Below are 16,003 nucleotides of genomic sequence, written 5' to 3' on the forward strand. Positions count from 1 at the left end.
GGGCGCGGGCCACGGGGCGGCGGCGCGGCCGGATGGGCCGGGAGGGCCCGCCCCGGGCCAAGCGGGCCGCGGCGGCGGGGACGCATGGGGCACACGTGGCGCGACGCTAGTGGCTGTGGGGGCGGCGGCGATTTTGTCCGGTGGCGGCGGACGTGTCCGGTGGCGGCGGACGTGTCCGGCGAGCGCGGGGGCGATTTTTAGGGTTTCGGGGAAAAACATCCGCGGATTTGGATGGGGAGAGCATATTTATAGGTAGAGGGAGCTAGGAGAGTCCAAATGAGGAGCGGTTTTCGGCCACGCGATCGTTATCGAATGACCGAGAGCATGGAGGGGAGTTAGATGGATTTTGGGCCACTTTGGAAGGGGTGTTGGGCTGCAAAGAGAGAGGGGCTTTTACGGTTACCCGGTTAACCGTTGGAGTATCGAACGAACTCCAAATGGCACGAAGCTTGACAGGCGGTCTACCGGTGCTATACCAAGGCCACTTGGCAAGCCTCGGGCCATTCCGAGAACGTTTAACACCCGCTCACAACGAGAGACAAAAGGGGAACGCCGGAGGACACAGGAGTGCCGGATTGCAAAACGGACAACGGGGAAAAGGCTCGGATGCATGAGACGAACACGTATGCAAAATGAAATGCACATGATGACATGATAAAATGCAACACGCAAGCAAATGACATGGCAACGACGGCGAATAACTGGCAGACACCTGGCGCATCGGATCCGGGGCGTTACATAATCTTTTTAAATATGAAGTCGTTCCTTGTTGTCCATATTGCCCAACAAACAAGAATTATGATTTCCAGTGCAAAAGGCAAATTGAGAAGGTGCTTGAGATGAGCCACTTCATCCTGTAAATTTGTGTCCTTGGCTACAATGAGGGACACACATATTGCCAACAGAGTTGATCATATGGGCATTGGAAGAGGAGATGATCTCTTGTTTCCAGAGAGCGATGGTTGCACATTACGCAGGTGTAATCCTCAATGAAGAAGTTTTTTCGGTGTAACATAGCTCTAGTATTTAATCTGTTGAAGATCAATAGCCAAATTGTGTGCCTAAGTTGGCAATAGGTTTTCCATAACCATTTGATGACTGGAATGGGCTCCAGATGGGTTTATTAATAGTTTATATGCTTTAGAGACGCTATAAATAGGTGCTCCTGGTGGTAATTGCCAAATATCATGCTCTGAAACTAGACCAGTATTTTGCAATAGTAGTTCCAATTGTTGGAATTGCCCATAAGCTTCTTCTGACAAAGGAATATGAAAGTGTGCAGTTAAATCATCCAAATTTCCCATAATGGTGACATAATTATTTTATTTTGTGAGAAATAAAATAGATGTGGCCATAAATCCCTCATTGGTAAATCAACCCATTTATCAGTCCAAAAAGAGAGTGATTTTCCATCCTGCAAAAGAGCAGACCGCAAGTTCCTGGTATCCTTGAATAAGCTTGAGGCAGTCTCTCCACCAGAAGGAGCAAAATTGGGGATTTATGGGGCTGAGTCCCTCTGGATAATGAATCTCCCAAACCAGATGCACCCATGGAATGCCTGAATGATTGAGGAATGTGTGCAGCATTCCCATTAATAAACATTTGTTCTGAGGCCATAGGTTTAAGATACCCAAACCACCTTTGTTCTTGGGTCGACGGATCATATCCCATGCTGCCAAAGGTGGATTTTTCTTTACTAGGTCTTTCCCTCTCCAAAAAATATGCTTTCCATATTTATCAATTTGCTCAATAATACCTTTATATAGGAGCATGCAGCTCTTCAGAAAAGTTGCACTACAAGAATTCTGTTAATACGTGACGGTTCTAGTCTGTCATGGATCTTTGAAAAACTGTCATGGGTGCCCGTCCATGACGGACTTGAGATCCGTCATGTATATCGCGTCATAATTTGAAGTTGTACCATCCATGACGATGCTCGGCCGTCATGGATCTGCCCCAAGCATGCTTAACGGATGTGCTCGTAACGATGTTAACAGGTTTGCCACATCATCATTTGACATGGATCTGACACAGCAACCCCTATAGGAATCGGCCCAGTTAAAATTTTGGCCCACCAGGTCCAATAGGGACGGCCCAAGCAATCAACCCAAATTAAAAAATTCAGCCCATTAAACTATGGTCGAGGCAAGGCCCACTAATTCACTACAAGCCATACACCCACCTCTAATCTCATTTCTCTTCTCTTTCTAAAAAAACTCTCATTTGTCTTCTCTTCTTCCATGGAAATTTGAAGTCAATATGTATTGTCAGAAACTATATTCTCATTTCATTAAATAAAATGAAAGGTACATAATCAAACCGGGAAATACATGTGAACACGAGCAAAAAGATCCCTAAAAACTTTAAATTACCGAGCTACTCTCCAGCTCCCTAAAAACTTAAAATTCATCTCAGGAAAATATATGTGAACACGAGCAAAAAGATCCCTAAAAACTTAAAATTCATCTCCTAAAGAAGACAAAGCTACTCTCCAGCTCCCCAACGTCGCCGCCGCTCGCCGTACGTCAACTAGGGTTAATCCCTGTGCCTTTGTGGTCGCGGATCCGGCTGTACCCGCCGAAGTCTCAGAGGGACACACCATTTTCGCAACCATCTGCCTCGAACCATGCTCCTGAACGGCACTCTGTCTCCGAAGAACCCATGGAACCTACATTACCTGCGTGTTGAGAAGCTCTAAGAATGGCTCAGAAAATAAGAAACGAAAGGTATGGGAAATGTCAAAAGCAACAGGTGGAGGGAAACCTGGTGGCAGATGCGGCTCACAGCCCGTCGAGGATCCTGTTGGTCCGATGCGACGGAATTCCACCAGGCGCGTCGTCAGGTGGAGGATGAAGCGGGATCTCAAGCACGCCCGTAGTCGTCACACCCGGCCCATCCAGCTTCTGTATGAAGCGTCGCTCCTTGCAGCAAGTGGGCACCATCCACACCAATGGCAACGGCTCCGCGGGCACTAGTGTGCCTTCAGGGGCGTTCCCGCCTGCGAGCCGAGGCTAACATCGCAGAGGCAGATGGTTGTTATGGGATGTAGATGGGAAGATGGTCGTGGATGGCGAGGTCGCGGCGGCTACTAACCCGGCGGTTGGGGGATGCAGAGGGGATGATGGCCATGGATGGTGAGGTTGGGATAGCTGCCGGCCTTGTTTTGGTTGGGATGGCTGCGGCCATGGATGGGGAGAGTGCCATGGATGGGGAGGGGGAGGGGGAGGGCGAAGGATCTGGAAGTGGCTGACCGAGATCCACTTCCTCGCGGTGGAAGAGAAGATGGCGTCTCATGTGTGGGCGTAAGGAAGCACACAAAGAGGGGAAGGTTTCCTTGCCGTTGGATTTTAGGTGGATGGACGGTTCACATCTGCGATCCGTGGGACGCTTAGTTCAACCAATCAGAGCGCAGGTTTGCCCTCACACTGGATTGCCACTTTGGTTGGAAACTATAGCGGGCCACTGTTGATAGTGAGGCCGGCCCAGAATTCATTTTTTTCAGTTATTCAAATTAACCCAATAAGGCATCCTTGTGGAGTAAATTGGAAAAAAAGAATTATCATATACTCCCTCCGTCTCAAAATAAGTGACTCAACTTTGTACTAGATTTAGTATAAAGTTAGTACAAAGTCGAGTCACTTATTTTGGGACGGAGGAATATACCACAATAAATTTTTCATCTAAGTATAGTTGCACACGAGGTGAACAACAAACTAGAAAAGCATGTGTGCGTACTTTTCATTTAGATCTGGAACATTATTTTAGGCACATATTTGAATAAATGTTGTAATAGACCAACAATATTTCCAATATATTATTTTCTTTTGATGTAAAATTATGTTTATTAAAATGTATGAATATTTCTCAAAAGTACACAAATGTTTGAAACTTTGAAGAAAGATTAATTTTGTGTTCCCATAAACAATTTGCTAAAGATCAATGGTTTGTTATGCATAATTCAAACTCCTATTTGCAACCTATCAAAAAATGGTTAACTTAAATATGTTTTGTCAAACCATTTTTTCCTATAACACAACTTGAATTATATGAGCGCATAGACTCGTTAAAACAAATATGATTTTTCATGCACATGTAGTTCAAAAATGAATTGTATTCATTAAATGCCTAGAAACACACTAAAGGAGTTAAATATAGCAAAGGACCCCCAAAAGGCCAAATTTTGACATGGATCATGTAATTGTGTATGTTTAGTGTATAAAACAATTCAGGGACAGTGGATGAAGCAGTGGTCACTTCGCCTTCAAACCTAGTTGTTGCCTCTCGAAACCTAGATTCTTTCATGAGATGATCCAGTTTCAAAGCAGCGCACGTTACAAATTTTACAAAACCTTCTCAAGTTTTGGGTGTCATGTGTGGGTACCATGCCAAATTTCATGACTTTTCAAACAAAAATATGATTTTTCAAACAAATTTTGTAAACTTTTTCGTGCACCTGCAGTTTAAAATTGAATTGTATTCATTAATTGCATTGAATGACTTAAATATAACAAACTAACTCTGAAAAAAGTCAAATTTTGATATGGTTTCATGTATTGGTGTATGTTGCATGCAATTTGACCAATAGAAAAAGCACTGGTCGTTTCGTGTTCAAACCTGACCCGTCGCTTCTTGAAACCTAGTCTTTTGTTCTTTAGCTTAAGTTGGTTAAAATATATTCTATGTTGTGTTTCGAGTCATCGGAATACGCATAGAACATTTGTTTAATATATTAATATATTACTAAGTGCACATTGGTATCACAACAATATCTTAGCATGTATCTATCGATTAACCTCTTCAAGCGATTTTCCCTTTCATTTTTGATGGATTCAACCGATTTTTCAGTCACTCTATGACATCATGAAACTACGCTCAGAATTTGAAAAAAAGGTTAAAAAGTATTCATAAAATGTTTATTAAGCATTGGGAAAAATTGTTCAACGTGCATATAAAAATTACTTATCATGTATAAAAAATGATTTTTTATCATATATATAAAATGTTATAAAGAATTTGAAAAAAAGGATGAACAAATATTTGAAAAGTGTTAAACAAGCATTCGGAAAATATTGAACGGGAATAGAGAAATTGTTGATCATGTATCAAAAAAATTATGATTTTTTTTCATGTATATTAAATGTTAATAAAGAATTTAAAAAAAATGATGAACAAGTATTTAAAAAAATGTTAAATTAGCATTTTGGGAATGCTAAATGTGTATAGAAAAATGTTGACCATGTATTAAAATATAATGAATTTTTTATCATGTATATAAAAATGAATTCTAATAAAACAACTGGAGAAGAAAAAGAAAAAAACAAAAGAAGAAGAAAACTGAGAAAAACGGCTCTAGTTACCTTAAGAGGGACCCCCTACTACAAAACCAGATTGGGAGGTTGGCGTAGTGGCTAGCAAGGATCTACATATTTCTTGAAGTACTGGCATCAAACCCCGCTGCTGCACCTTTTTATATTTCTTTTGTTTAAAAAAATGAGCTTCTATCTCGCATGCGAGAATACATAGCGTTTTTTTAGCCGAGAAGAATACATAGCGTTTCTGCACACATGGCATATGAGCATGCATGTGTACAATAAAAAATTTAAATAATAGCAACAAAATTAAGAAATAATCTGATTTTTTATTTTTGTTAAAGCTAAGTAGCTGACAGGATTTTCTATGATCAAGGCCTCAGTTTCAAACCGGTGACTTTTTTTAACAGAACCGGTGACTAATTATGTCGGTCTCACAAACAAGTGGCTTCTCTATATACCGGGGTAGATGAGCATGCGTGTGAACACTAAATTAGAAAAAAATGGCAAAGAAATCAGAAAATATATGATTTTTGTTAGAGCTAACGAATTTCCTACGAGCATGGTTCAGCTTCAAACTTTTGCTTTTATACGACCTTACGTGGACCCCATAGTGGGTCCTTAAGACACCCGACACCTGACTGTCGGGTCCCACAACGACCTGCGACCTGCAAAGTCTGGCCCTAAGGATGTTCAGTCCGTGATGGACAATATGGTCCATATACAATGTTAAAATAATAGTATAGCTACTCAATCCATGACGATTTTTGTGACGGCCTGTCGATGTCCGTCATAAAAGGGCTATAGTTTTCGCAGGTGTTCAAGTCTGGATGATCCGTGACGGCTTCCATGACGGTTTACCACAACATCACGAGAAATCCGTCATGGATTAACAGATTTCTTGTAGTGTTGGCAGAGAGGAAAAGACAACATTGACCATAAGTAGTCTCCCATCGTAGCTTAAATATTGAGAACATGTGGATATTCTCTTCTGAATCCTCTTAATGAGATACAAGAAGTGTTCCATTTTTTGTTTAGTAAAGCTAACAGTCCCCAGTTAGGTAAAAGGGAACTTTCCAATTGCGGGTTGTTCGTCCTAAACCCTAGCAAGGCAACCTGGTGTTGGAAATATGCCCTAGAGGCAATAATAAATTAGTTATTATTATATTTCCTTGTTCATGATAATCGTTTATTATCCATGCTATAATTGTATTGATAGGAAACTCAGATACATGTGTGGCTACATAGACAACACCATGTCCCTAGTAAGCCTCTAGTTGACTAGCTTGTTGATCAACAGATGGTTACGGTTTCCTGACCATGGACATTGGATGTCGTTGATAACGGGATCACATTATTAGAAGAATGATGTGATGGACAAGACCAGCCTAGCACAAAGATCGTAGTTCGTATGCTAAATCTTTTCTAATGTCAAGTATCATTTCCTTAGACCATGAGATTGTGCAACTCCCGGATACCGTAGGAATGCTTTGGGTGTACCAAACGTCACAACGTAACTGGGTGGCTATAAAGGTGCACTACAGGTATCTCCGAAAGTGTCTGTTGGGTTGGCACGAATCGAGACTGGGATTTGTCACTCCATGTAAACGGAGAGGTATCTCTGGGCCCACTCGGTAGGACATCATCATAATGTGCACAAGGTGACCAAGGGGTTGATCACGGGATGATGTGTTACGGAACGAGTAAAGAGACTTGCCGGTAATGAGATTGAACAAGGTATCGGCATACCGACGATCGAATCTCGGGCAAGTATAATACCGCTGGACAAAGGGAATTGCATACGGGGTCGATTGAGTCCTTGACATCGTGGTTCATCTGATGAGATCATCGTGGAACATGTGGGAGCCAACATGGGTATCCAGATCCTGCTGTTGGTTATTGATCGGAGAACGTCTCGGTCATGTCTGCATGGTTCCCGAACCCGTAGGGTCTACACACTTAAGGTTCGATGACGCTAGGGTTATAAAGGAAGTTTGTATGTGGTTAACGAATGTTGTTCGGAGTCCCGGATGAGATCCCGGACGTCACGAGGAGTTCCGAAATGGTCCGGAGGTAAAGATTTATATATGGGAAGTCCTGTTTTGATCACCGGAAAAGTTTCAGGTTTTATCGGTAACGTACCGGGACCACCGGGAGGGTCCCGGGGGTCCACCAAGTGGGGCCACCAACCCCGGAGGGCTGCATGGGCCAAGTGTGGGAGGGGACCAGCCCCAGGTGGGCTGGTGCGCCCCCCCCCACAGGGCCCAAGGCGCAGGGAAGTGGGGGAAGGGGGCAAACCCTAGGGCAGATGGGCCCTAAGGCCCACCCTAGGTGTGCCTCCCCCCTCTGCCCTTCTGGCCGCCACCCAGATGGGATCTGGGGGCTGCCGCCACCCCTGGGGAGGGAACCCTAGAGGGGGCGCAGCCCCCTCCCCTCCCCCTATAAATAGTTGAGTTGTGGGGGCTGCCCAAGACATGAGTTTCACCTCTTCTTGGCGCAGCCCTACCTCTATTTCTCCTCATATCTCGCGGTGCTTGGCGAAGCCCTGCTGGACTACCACGCTCCTCCATCACCACCACGCCGTTGTGCTGCTGCTGGATGGAGTCTTCCTCAACCTCTCCCTCTCACCTTGCTGGATCAAGGCATGGGAGACGTCACCGGGCTGTACTTGTGTTGAACGTGGAGGTGCCGTCCGTTCGGCACTAGGATCTCCGGTGATTTAGATCACGACGAGTACGACTCCTTCAACCCCGTTCTCTTGAACTCTTCCGCTTAGCGATCTACAAGGGTATGTAGATGCACTCTCCTTTCCCTCGTTGCTAGTCTCTCCATAGATAGATCTTGGTGACTCGTAGGAAAATTTTGAATTTCTGCTACGTTCCCCAGCAGTGGTATCAGAGCCAGGTCTATGTGTAGATTCTTTTCACGAGTAGAACACAAAGTAGTTGTGGGCGTTGATTTTGTTCAATATGCTTTCCGTTACTAGTCCAATCTTGATTCGGCGGCATTGTGGGATGAAGCGGCCCGGACCGACCTTACATGTACACTTACGTGAGACAGGTTCCACCGACTGACATGCACTTGGTGCATAAGGTGGCTAGCGGGTGCCAGTCTCTCCCACTTTAGTCGGAACGGATTCGATGAAAAGGGTCCTTATGAAGGGTAAATAGCAATTGGCATATCATGTTGTGGTTTTGCGTAGGTAAGAAACGTTCTTGCTAGAAACCCATAGCAGCCACGTAAAACATGCAAATAACAATTAGAGGACGTCTAACTTGTTTTTGCAGGGTATGCTATGTGATGTGATATGGCCAAGAAAATTGTGATGAATGATATGTGATGTATGAGATTGATCATGTTCTTGTAATAGGAATCACGACTTGCATGTCGATGAGTATGACAATCGGCAGGAGCCATAGGAGTTGTCTTTATTTATTGTATGACCTGCGTGTCATTGAACAACACCATGTAATTACTTTACTTTATTGCTAACCGGTAGCCATAGTAGTAGAAGTAATAATTTGGCAAGACAACTTGATGGAGACACGATGATGGAGATCATGATGATGGAGATCATGGTGTCATGCCGGTGACGACGATGATCATGGATCCCCGAAGATGGAGATCAAAAGTTGCAATATGATATTGGCCATATCATGTCACTTTTTGATTGCATGTGATGTTTATCATGTTTATACATCTTATTTGCTTAGAACGACGGTAGTAAATAAGATGATCCCTCATTAAAATTTCAAGAAAGTGTTCCCCCTAACTGTGCACCGTTGCGAAAGTTCATCGTTTCGAAGCACCACGTGATGATCGGGTGTGATAGATTCTTACGTTCACATACAACGGGTGTAAGCCAGATTTACACACGCGAAACACTTAGGTTGACTTGACGAGCCTAGCATGTACAGACATGGCCTCGGAACACAAGAGACCGAAAGGTCGAGCATGAGTCGTATAGTAGATACGATCAACATGAAGATGTTCACCGGTGATGACTAGTCCGTCTCACGTGATGATCGGACACGGCCTAGTTGACTCGGATCATGTAATCACTTAGATGACTAGAGGGATGTCTATCTGAGTGGGAGTTCATAAGACGAACTTAATTATCCTGAACATAGTCAAAAGATCTTTGCAAATTATGTCGTAAGCTCACGCTTTAGTTCCACTGTTTAGATATGTTCCTAGAGAAAATATAGTTGAAAGTTGATAGTAGCGATTATGCGGACAGCAGAAAGCTTATGTCCTTAATGCACCGCTCAGTGTGTTGAACCCCAAACGTCGTCTGTGGATGTTGCGAACATCGGACATACACGTTTTGATAACTACGTGATAGTTCAGTTAAACGGTTTAGAGTTGAGGCACCAAAGACGATTTCGAAACGTCACGAAACATATGAGATGTTTCGAGGGCTGAAATTGGGATTTCAGGCTCGTGCCCACGTCAAGAGGTATAAGACCTCCGACGATTTTCTTAGCTTGCAAACTAAGGGAGAAAAGCTTAGTCGTTGAGCTTGTGCTCAGATTGTCTGAGTGCAACAAATCACTTGATTCGAGTGGGAGTTGATCTTCTAGAGATAGTGATGTTTCTCCAAAGTCATTGCCACCAAGCTGCTAGAGCTTCGTGATGAACTATAACATATCAAGGATAGATATGATGATCCTTGAGGTATTCGCGATGTTTGACACTGCGAAAGTAGAAATCAAGAAGGAACATCAATTTTTGCTGGTTGGTGAAACCACTAGTTTCAAGAAGGGCAAGGGCAAGAAGGGATACTTCATGAAACGGCAAATCAGCTGCTGCTCTAGTGAAGAAACCCAAGGTTGAACCCAAACCCGAAACTGAGTGCTTCTATGATAAGGGGAACAGTCACTAGAGCGGAATTACCCTAGATACTTGGTAGATGAGAAGGCTGGCAAGGTCGATAGAAGTATATTGGACATACATTATGTTAATGTGTACTTTACTAGTACTCCTAGTAGCACCAGGCACCAGGGTATTAAGATACCGGTTCGGTTGCTAAGTGTTAGTAACTCGAAATAAAAGGCTACGGAATAAACGGAGACTAGCTAAAGGTGAGCTCACGATATGTGTTGGAACTCTTTCCAAGTTTGATGTGATCAAACATCGCACGCTCCCTCTACCATCAAGATTAGTATTAAACCTGAATAATTGTCTTTTGGTGTTTGCGTTGAGCATAGACATGATTGGATTATGTCTATCGCAATACGGTTATTCATTTAAGGAGAATAATGGTTACTCTATTTATTTGAATAATACCTTCAATGGTCTTGCACCTAAAGGAATGGTTTATTGAATCTCGATCGTAGTGATACACATTTTCATGCCAAAAGATATAAGATAGTAATGATAGTACCACTTACTTGTGGCACTGCCATGTAAGTCATATTGGTATAAAACGCATGAAGAAGCTCCATGTTGATGGATCTTTAGACTCACTCGTTTTTGAAAAAGTTTGAGACATGCAAACCATGTCTATTGGTGTATACGCATGAAGAAACTCCATGTAGATGGATTGTTTGGACTCACTTGATTTTGAATCACTTGAGATATGCAAATCATACCACATAGGCAAGATGACTAAAAAGCCTCATTTTCAGTAAGATGGAACAAGTGAGCAACTTGTTGGAAGTAATACATTTTGATGTGTGCAGTCCAATAAGTGCTAAGGCACGCAGTGGATATCGTTATGTTCTTACTTCACGGATGATTTGAGTAGATACTAAGTATATTTACTTGATGAAACACAAGTCTGAATTATTGAATGGTTCAAGTAATTTCAGAGTGAAGTTGAAGATCATTGTGACAAGAGGATAAAATGTCTATGATATGATCATAGAGATGAGTATCTGAGTTACAAGCTTTGACACGCAATTAAGACATTGTGGAAATTGTTTCACAACCAATACCGCCTGGAACACCATAGTGTGATGGTGTGTCCGAACATCATAGTTGCACCCTATTGGATATGGTGCGTACCATGATGTCTCTTATCGAATTACCACTATCGTTCATGGGTTAGGCATTAGAGACAACCGCACTCACTATAAATAGGGCACCACGTAATTCCATTGAGACGACACCGTTTGAACTGTGGTTTGGAGAAACCTAAGTTGTCGTTTCTTAAAAGTTTGGGGCTGTGACGCTTATGTGAAAAGTTTCATCGTGATAAGCTCGAACCCAAAACGGATAAATACATCTTCATAGGATACCCAAAATGGTTGGGTATACCTCCTATCTCAGATCCGGAAGCAAAAGTAATTGTTTCTAGAAACAAGTCCTTTCTCGAGGAAAAGTTTCTCTCAAAAGAATTGAGTGGGAGGATGGTGGAGACTTGATGAGGTTATTGAACCGTCACTTCAACTAGTATGTAGCAGGGCACAGGAAGTTGTTCCCGTGGCGCCTACACCAATTGAAGTAGAAGCTTATGATAGTGATCACGAAGTTTCGGATCAAGTCACTACCGTACCTCGTAGGGTGACAAGGATGCGTACTACTTCAGAGTGGTACGCAATCCTGTCTTAGAGGTCATGTTGATAGACAACAATGAACCTACAAGCTATGGAGAAGCGATGGTGGGCCCGGATTCCGACGAATGGCTCGAGGCCATAAAATCCGAGAAAGGATCCATGACTTTGGAAGAAATACTTGATGGTCGTAAGGCCGTTGGGTACAGATGGATTTTAAAAGGAAGACAGACAATGATGGTAAGAATCACCACTAAGAAAGCTCGACTTGTCGTTAAGATGTTTTCCGACAAGTTCAAGGAGTTGACTACGGTGAGGCTTTCTCACTCGTAGCGATGCTAACAGTCTGTTGGAAATGGATTAGCAGTTACTGCATTATTTATGAAATCTTGCAGATAGAATGTCAAAACATTGTTTCCTCAACAGTTTTTTGAGGAAAGGTTGTATGTGATACAACCAGAAGGTTTTGACAATCCTGAAGAACGCTAACAAATATGCAAAACTCGAGCAATCCTTCTAAGGACTGGAGTAAGCATCTCGGAGTTGGAATGTACGCTTTGATGAGATGATCAAAGATTTTGGGTTCATACAAAAGTTTATGAGAAACTTGTATTTCCAAAGAAGTGAGTGGGAGCACTATAGAATTTCTGATGAGTATATGTTGTTGACATATTGTTGATCAGAAATGATGTAGAATTTCTAAAAAGCATATAGGGTTATTTGAAAAGTATTTTTCAATGGAAAACCTAGATTAAGCTGCTTGAACATTGAGCATCAAGATCTATGAGGATAGATCAAAACCGCTTAATGGTACTTTCAAATGAGCATATACCTTGACATGATCTTAAAGGTGTTCAAGATGGATCAGTCAAAGAAGGAGTTCTTGCTTGAGTTGTAAGGTATGAAGTTAAGAGTTAAAGCTCGACCATGGCAGAAGAGAGAGAAAGGATGAAGGTCGTCCCCTATGCTTCAGACATAGGCTCTACAGTATGCTATGCTGTGTACCGCACCTGATGTGTGCCTTGCCACATGTCTGGCAAGAGGGTACAAAGGTGATCAAGGAGTGGATCACCAGATAGCGGTCAAAATTATCCTTAGAGGAATAAGGATATGTTTCTCGATTATGGAGGTGATAAAGAGTTCGATGTAAAGGGTTACGTCGATGCAAGCTTTAACACCTATCCGAGTGACTCTGAGTAGCAAACCGGATACGTATAGTGGAACAACCATTTCGAATAGCTCCAAGTGGAGCGTGGAAGCAGCATTTACAATATGACATAGAGAATTGCAAAGTACATACGAATCTGAATGTTGTAGACCCGTTGACTAAAATCTCTCTCACAAGCAAAACATGATCAAACCCCAGAACTCATTGAGTCTTAATCACATGATGATGTGAACTAGTTTAGTGACACTAGTAAACTCTTTGGATGTTGGTCACATGGCGATGTGACCTATCAGTGTTAATCACATGGCGATGTGAACTAGATTATTGACTCTAGTGCAAGTGGGAGACTGTTGGAAATATGCCCTAGAGGCAATAATAAATTAGTTATTATTACATTTCCTTGTTCATGATAATCATTTATTATCCATGCTATAATTGTATTGATAGGAAACTCAGATACATGTGTGGGTACATAGACAACACCATGTCCCTAGTAAGCCTCTAGTTGACTAGCTCGTTGATCAACAGATGGTTACGGTTTCCTGACCATGGACATTGGATGTCGTTGATAACGGGATCACATCATTAGAAGAATGATGTGATGAACAAGACCCAATCCTAAGCCTAGCATAAAGATCGTAGTTCGTATGCTAAAGCTTTTCTAATGTCAAGTATCATTTCCTTAGACCATGAGATTGTGCAACTCCCGGATACCGTAGGAATGCTTTGGGTGTACCAAATGTCACAACGTAACTGGGTGGCTATAAAGGTGCACTACAGGTATCTCCGAAAGTGTCTGTTGGGTTGGCACGAATCGAGACTGGGATTTGTCACTCCATGTAAACGGAGAGGTATCTCTGGGCCCACTCGGTAGGACATCATCATAATGTGCACAAGGTGACCAAGGGGTTGATCATAGGATGATGTGTTACGGAACGAGTAAAGAGACTTGCCGGTAACGAGATTGAACAAGGTATCGGCATACCGACGATCGAATCTCGGGCAAGTATAATACCGCTGGACAAAGGGAATTGCATACGGGGTCGATTGAGTCCTTGACATCGTGGTTCATCCGATGAGATCATCGTGGAACATGTGGGAGCCAACATGGGTATCCAGATCCCGCTGTTGGTTATTGACCGGAGAAGGTCTCGGTCATGTCTGCATGGTTCCCGAACCCGTAGGGTCTACACACTTAAGGTTCGATGACGCTAGGGTTATAAAGGAAGTTTGTATGTGGTTACTGAATGTTTTTCGGAGTCCCGGATGAGATCCCGGACGTCACGAAGAGTTCCGGAATGGTCCGGAGGTAAAGATTTATATATGGGAAGTCCTGTTTTGGTCACCGGAAAAGTTTCGGGTTTTATCGGTAACGTACCGGGACCACCGGGAGGGTCCCGGGGGTCCACCAAGTGGGGCCACCAACCCCGGAGGGCTGCATGGGCCAAGTGTGGGAGGGGACCAGCCCCAGGTGGACTGGTGCGGCACCCCACAGGGCCCAAGGCGCAGGGAAGTGGGGGAAGGGGGCAAACCCTAGGGCAGATGGGCCCTAAGGCCCACCCTAGGTGCGCCTCCCCCCTCTCCCCTTCTGGCCGGCACCCCTGGGGAGGGAACCCTAGAGGGGGCGCAGCCCCCTCCCCTCCCCCTATAAATAGTTGAGTTGTGGGGGCTGCCCAAGACATGAGTTTCACCTCTTCTTGGCGCAGCCCTACCTCTCTTTCTCCTCATACCTCGCGGTGCTTGGCGAAGCCCTGCTGGACTACCACGCTCCTCCATCATCACCACGCCGTTGTGCTGCTGCTGGATGGAGTCTTCCTCAACCTCTCCCTCTCACCTTGCTGGATCAAAGCATGGGAGACGTCACCGGGCTGTACGTGTGTTGAACGCGGAGGTGCCGTCCGTTCGGCACTAGGATCTCCGGTGATTTGGATCACGACGAGTACGACCCCTTCAACCCCGTTTTCTTGAACGCTTCCGCTTAGCGATCTACAAGGGTATGTAGATGCACTCTCCTTCCCTCGTTGCTAGTCTCTCCATAGATAGATCTTGGTGACTCGTAGGAAAATTTTAAATTTCTGCTACGTTCCCCAACATCTGGACGGTCGGCGACCTTCCATTCAATGACCACAGGTATTTCAGCGACCACCAGAAGCTCAAGATGCTCGGGTGGTCGGAGGCTCGGAGCACACGTCATGGGAGGAGTGGATCAAGAAGACGGAAGACTGGTATGTCAAGCACGGCAATAAGTGGTTGGGCGATGTGTTAGTAGCACTGCTGTCGCACCTCAGGAAAACTTCGACTCACCTCCATGACAAACTTTGATTTCAGTTACTGGACTTATACTCCATTTTTAACTAGGTATGTTCTTAAAACTTGCGACATTCTTGTGTTGTTACCAAGTTTGTTGCCATCTAAATAGCACTCACTTATGTATAAGGCAGTGACGGCGCTCTTGGCGTTGTGTCCTTCTTGAAGGCGTCGTCGTCAGAGCTATGTGGTGGTGAGCACCGCTTGGGTGCGTCGGCAGTTGCAGATGGCGTGCCCCTCTTTCTCTAGGTATTAGCTGTTACGGGGGAAACCCTAGGTCTGGGCAAGGTTTTGGATCCCGCGTGGATCATTTTTCTCGAGGGGCGCCAGAATTTGCGGTTACCACAAAATATCGGGAAAAAAATCAGACGAAATTTAAAATCAAATTTTGAATTCAAATTTTTTGAAGTCGATATAGATATGTATTTAACTCTTATGTATCACAAACCCTGCCGTGACGTAGTGTCCGTTCAACCTGAGTTGCCACTTACTCAACTATCACGAGTTCGACCCCTCGACGCAACAACATTTAGGCAACAATTTTTAACTTTTGCAGCCTCAAAAAGAAATAAAAAAGCATGAGGCAAGAGTCGAACTCGCTGTCGAGGAAAGGATGGCTCTGCCACTAGGCCACAACCAGTTCTATTGTTGCATGAGAGATAGACTCTATTTAACTATAGTGTGAGCGTCTGAATTGAAAATTTTCAAAATATTTGAGATTT

The 16,003-nt window shown here is 43.8% G+C and overlaps 1 protein-coding gene across 1 annotated transcript in view; it reads right to left on the reverse strand.

Annotated features, from left to right (window-relative positions):
• Positions 1-3,186, reverse strand: part of LOC123078012 (actin cytoskeleton-regulatory complex protein pan1) — an 18,687-nt gene extending 15,501 nt beyond the window's left edge. The window contains exons 1-2 of the mRNA XM_044500396.1: positions 3,094-3,186; positions 2,785-3,011 (exon numbers count right to left, since the gene is read on the reverse strand). Of these exons, the coding sequence (XP_044356331.1) occupies positions 2,785-3,011; positions 3,094-3,186 (320 nt within the window). The remainder of the gene's footprint in view (positions 1-2,784; positions 3,012-3,093) is intronic.
• Between the last annotated feature and the right edge of the window lie 12,817 nt (positions 3,187-16,003).

This window comes from Triticum aestivum, chromosome 1B (genome assembly GCF_018294505.1).
Source record: "Triticum aestivum cultivar Chinese Spring chromosome 1B, IWGSC CS RefSeq v2.1, whole genome shotgun sequence".
Taxonomy (NCBI): Eukaryota; Viridiplantae; Streptophyta; class Magnoliopsida; order Poales; family Poaceae; genus Triticum; species Triticum aestivum.